This window comes from Stegastes partitus, unplaced genomic scaffold (assembly GCF_000690725.1).
Source record: "Stegastes partitus isolate 25-593 unplaced genomic scaffold, Stegastes_partitus-1.0.2 Scaffold915, whole genome shotgun sequence".
Taxonomy (NCBI): domain Eukaryota; kingdom Metazoa; phylum Chordata; class Actinopteri; family Pomacentridae; genus Stegastes; species Stegastes partitus.
This window is the reverse complement of record NW_007578646.1, coordinates 224437-226597: the sequence shown is the minus strand read 5'-3', so window position 1 is coordinate 226597 and position 2161 is coordinate 224437. Positions and strand designations below refer to the sequence as shown.

General features: G+C 49.7%; 1 protein-coding gene across 1 annotated transcript in view; it reads right to left on the bottom strand.

Moving 5' to 3' along the window:
* The window catches only part of slc30a6 (solute carrier family 30 member 6), a 77555-nt gene that overhangs the window by 5387 nt on the left and 70007 nt on the right, over positions 1-2161 (bottom strand). The window contains 1 exon segment of the mRNA XM_008293843.1: positions 1416-1484. Coding sequence (XP_008292065.1) covers positions 1416-1484 — 69 coding nt within the window.

Genomic DNA, 2161 nt, shown 5'->3' with positions numbered 1-2161 from the left:
AGATCAGAGGCCTAAACAAACAGAGCAAGTGTGAAAACCGATCTTGAAAGCTGCTTTAAACTTTGCATCTCTGACAAAACGTGACGTTTAAAAGCGAGAAACGAACCAACAGCGGTGCAGCTCAGTGAGAAATCTTCTCCGGATAACGAGCCTGATAATAAACCGAGCTGCTGCTGCTGCTGCTGCCGTTGTCGTGGTGTGAGCCTTGAACAGCTAAAGAGGCTGTAAAACAGACGACGGAGGAGAGAGTGTTTCCCAGACCTCAGCCGCCCTGAACGCCAGCTGGGCTTGTTTGGCGACATGGAGCAGCAACAGAGACGACGGCAGCAGCGCTCCCTCCAAAAACCAGAGGAGGAGGAGAGAGGAGGGAACTCTCCGCATGAATGACTTGTTCCTTCTTTTCGTCTGGATGAACAAATCCCTGCAGATCGAATGACGAAGGAGGACGAACGAGACGGAGGAGGAGGGGAGGAGGTGGAGGGCAGGGAGAGACATCCAGAAACAAACAAAACAGAGCCGAGGTGTTCGGAGGAGGAACGCCGAGACACCAGGAGATCAGAGGCCCAGACAGCCTCAGGACCAGGACTGAGCCGGGTCCGATCAGCTCACCACCCTCCTGCTCCAGTTCTACTCACTGTGGGCTCATTGGTCACCTCCATGGAAGCAGCTCGACCAGGAGCAAAGAGAACTCAGAGATGAGGTCTTCTGGTCAGCAGGACTCAGTCACAACGACACAAATCATCATGAATGTTCTGACTGGTTTGAACAGATGGAGACAAACAGCAGGAGTCACATGGACAGCATGATTCCTCCAAGAGTTTCTGGAGGTGAACAAGATGCTGTAGATACCAGCATGTGGTATCTACATGCTCAGTACATCTCCACCCAGACAGACGTCCCACCGTGTTGGATGTATCTCCAACAGCCTCTGGTCACCATGCATGAGCCGTGCTGCGTTCATCTTACTGATCCAGTAGGTTTGGTTTCCTCTCAGGAACTCTGCCTCCAGTTCACCTGAAACTCTCTGAATGTTTGTCACATGACTGTTGGACGAAGCCAGTCTGCTGTTCACCGACTGTAATCGTTCTATCAGGGAATGACGGCACCGAGACATCCATGAATCAGCGGTTCTGGAGGCTTTCAGTCACATCACAAGAACCTTTTGAACACTTGAAGAGCATCTCGTCTACAAAAACACAGACAAGGTGATGTTTCTGAAACCAGCCAGTCGGCTGTTTGTAATGAGCCTGATCATCAGACGTCCTCAGTAGGTTCACACAGGAACCACCGGATCGGACCAACGTCTGAAGACAACCCAGAGCTTCCCCTTCTGGGTTCGTCCTTCACCGACTGAAACGATCTAAAACTGCATCCAGCTGCCACCTGACAGCTTCACAGACTGATTGTAAACATACCAGAGATCCGAAGCCAACGGTCCAGAAGTGCTCGTTGCGAACCTCCAGCACTCCGTCCAGAGTCGACACCTAGACGGACGCAGAAAAGAACGATTAGCTGAAAACAAGAACCAAGCAGTCACGTCTGTCTGCTGTGTGGTTTATAAAGAGTCTGAAGTCAACCTGATATAAAAGAAGTAAAGCTAAATGCAGTCGGTGTCTCCCTACGTCCTCCTCGGCTAAAGCTCCAGGAGCACCGTGAGCAGAGCGGCGCTGCACCTCCTGCATCAGCTGGAGCTTGAGTTTCTCTCAGGTTGAGCTTCTGGTTTCACATCAGTACCAGACAGGACGGATGATCACAGCTGTCAGTCTCAGGTCATCCTAAAAGCATAAACTCTGCCTTTTATCTAACAGTCCGTCTCCAGGGTTGGAATGTACGGTCAGAAACGTCTCGCTTCATCTGAGTGGATCTTTGTATCTGGATTACTGCCTGAAACTGATCCACTTCCTGTTTGGAGTCACAACGGTCTCTTATGGAGTAGAAACAAGGAGCTGTGGCTTTTTTCTTCTTAATAAATTCATATCAGACGGAAAGTTCTGTCTCCGATTACATAAACAACCGTCTGACAACTTCACGCCATGCAATATGTAAAACATAATGAATTAAACATCACACCAAATCTATGACACGGGGTCCCTCAGATATTAGTGCTGATGTGACAAAGTGCTGCTGCAGAAGATGAACCCTGTAGAGATGGAGTCTATAG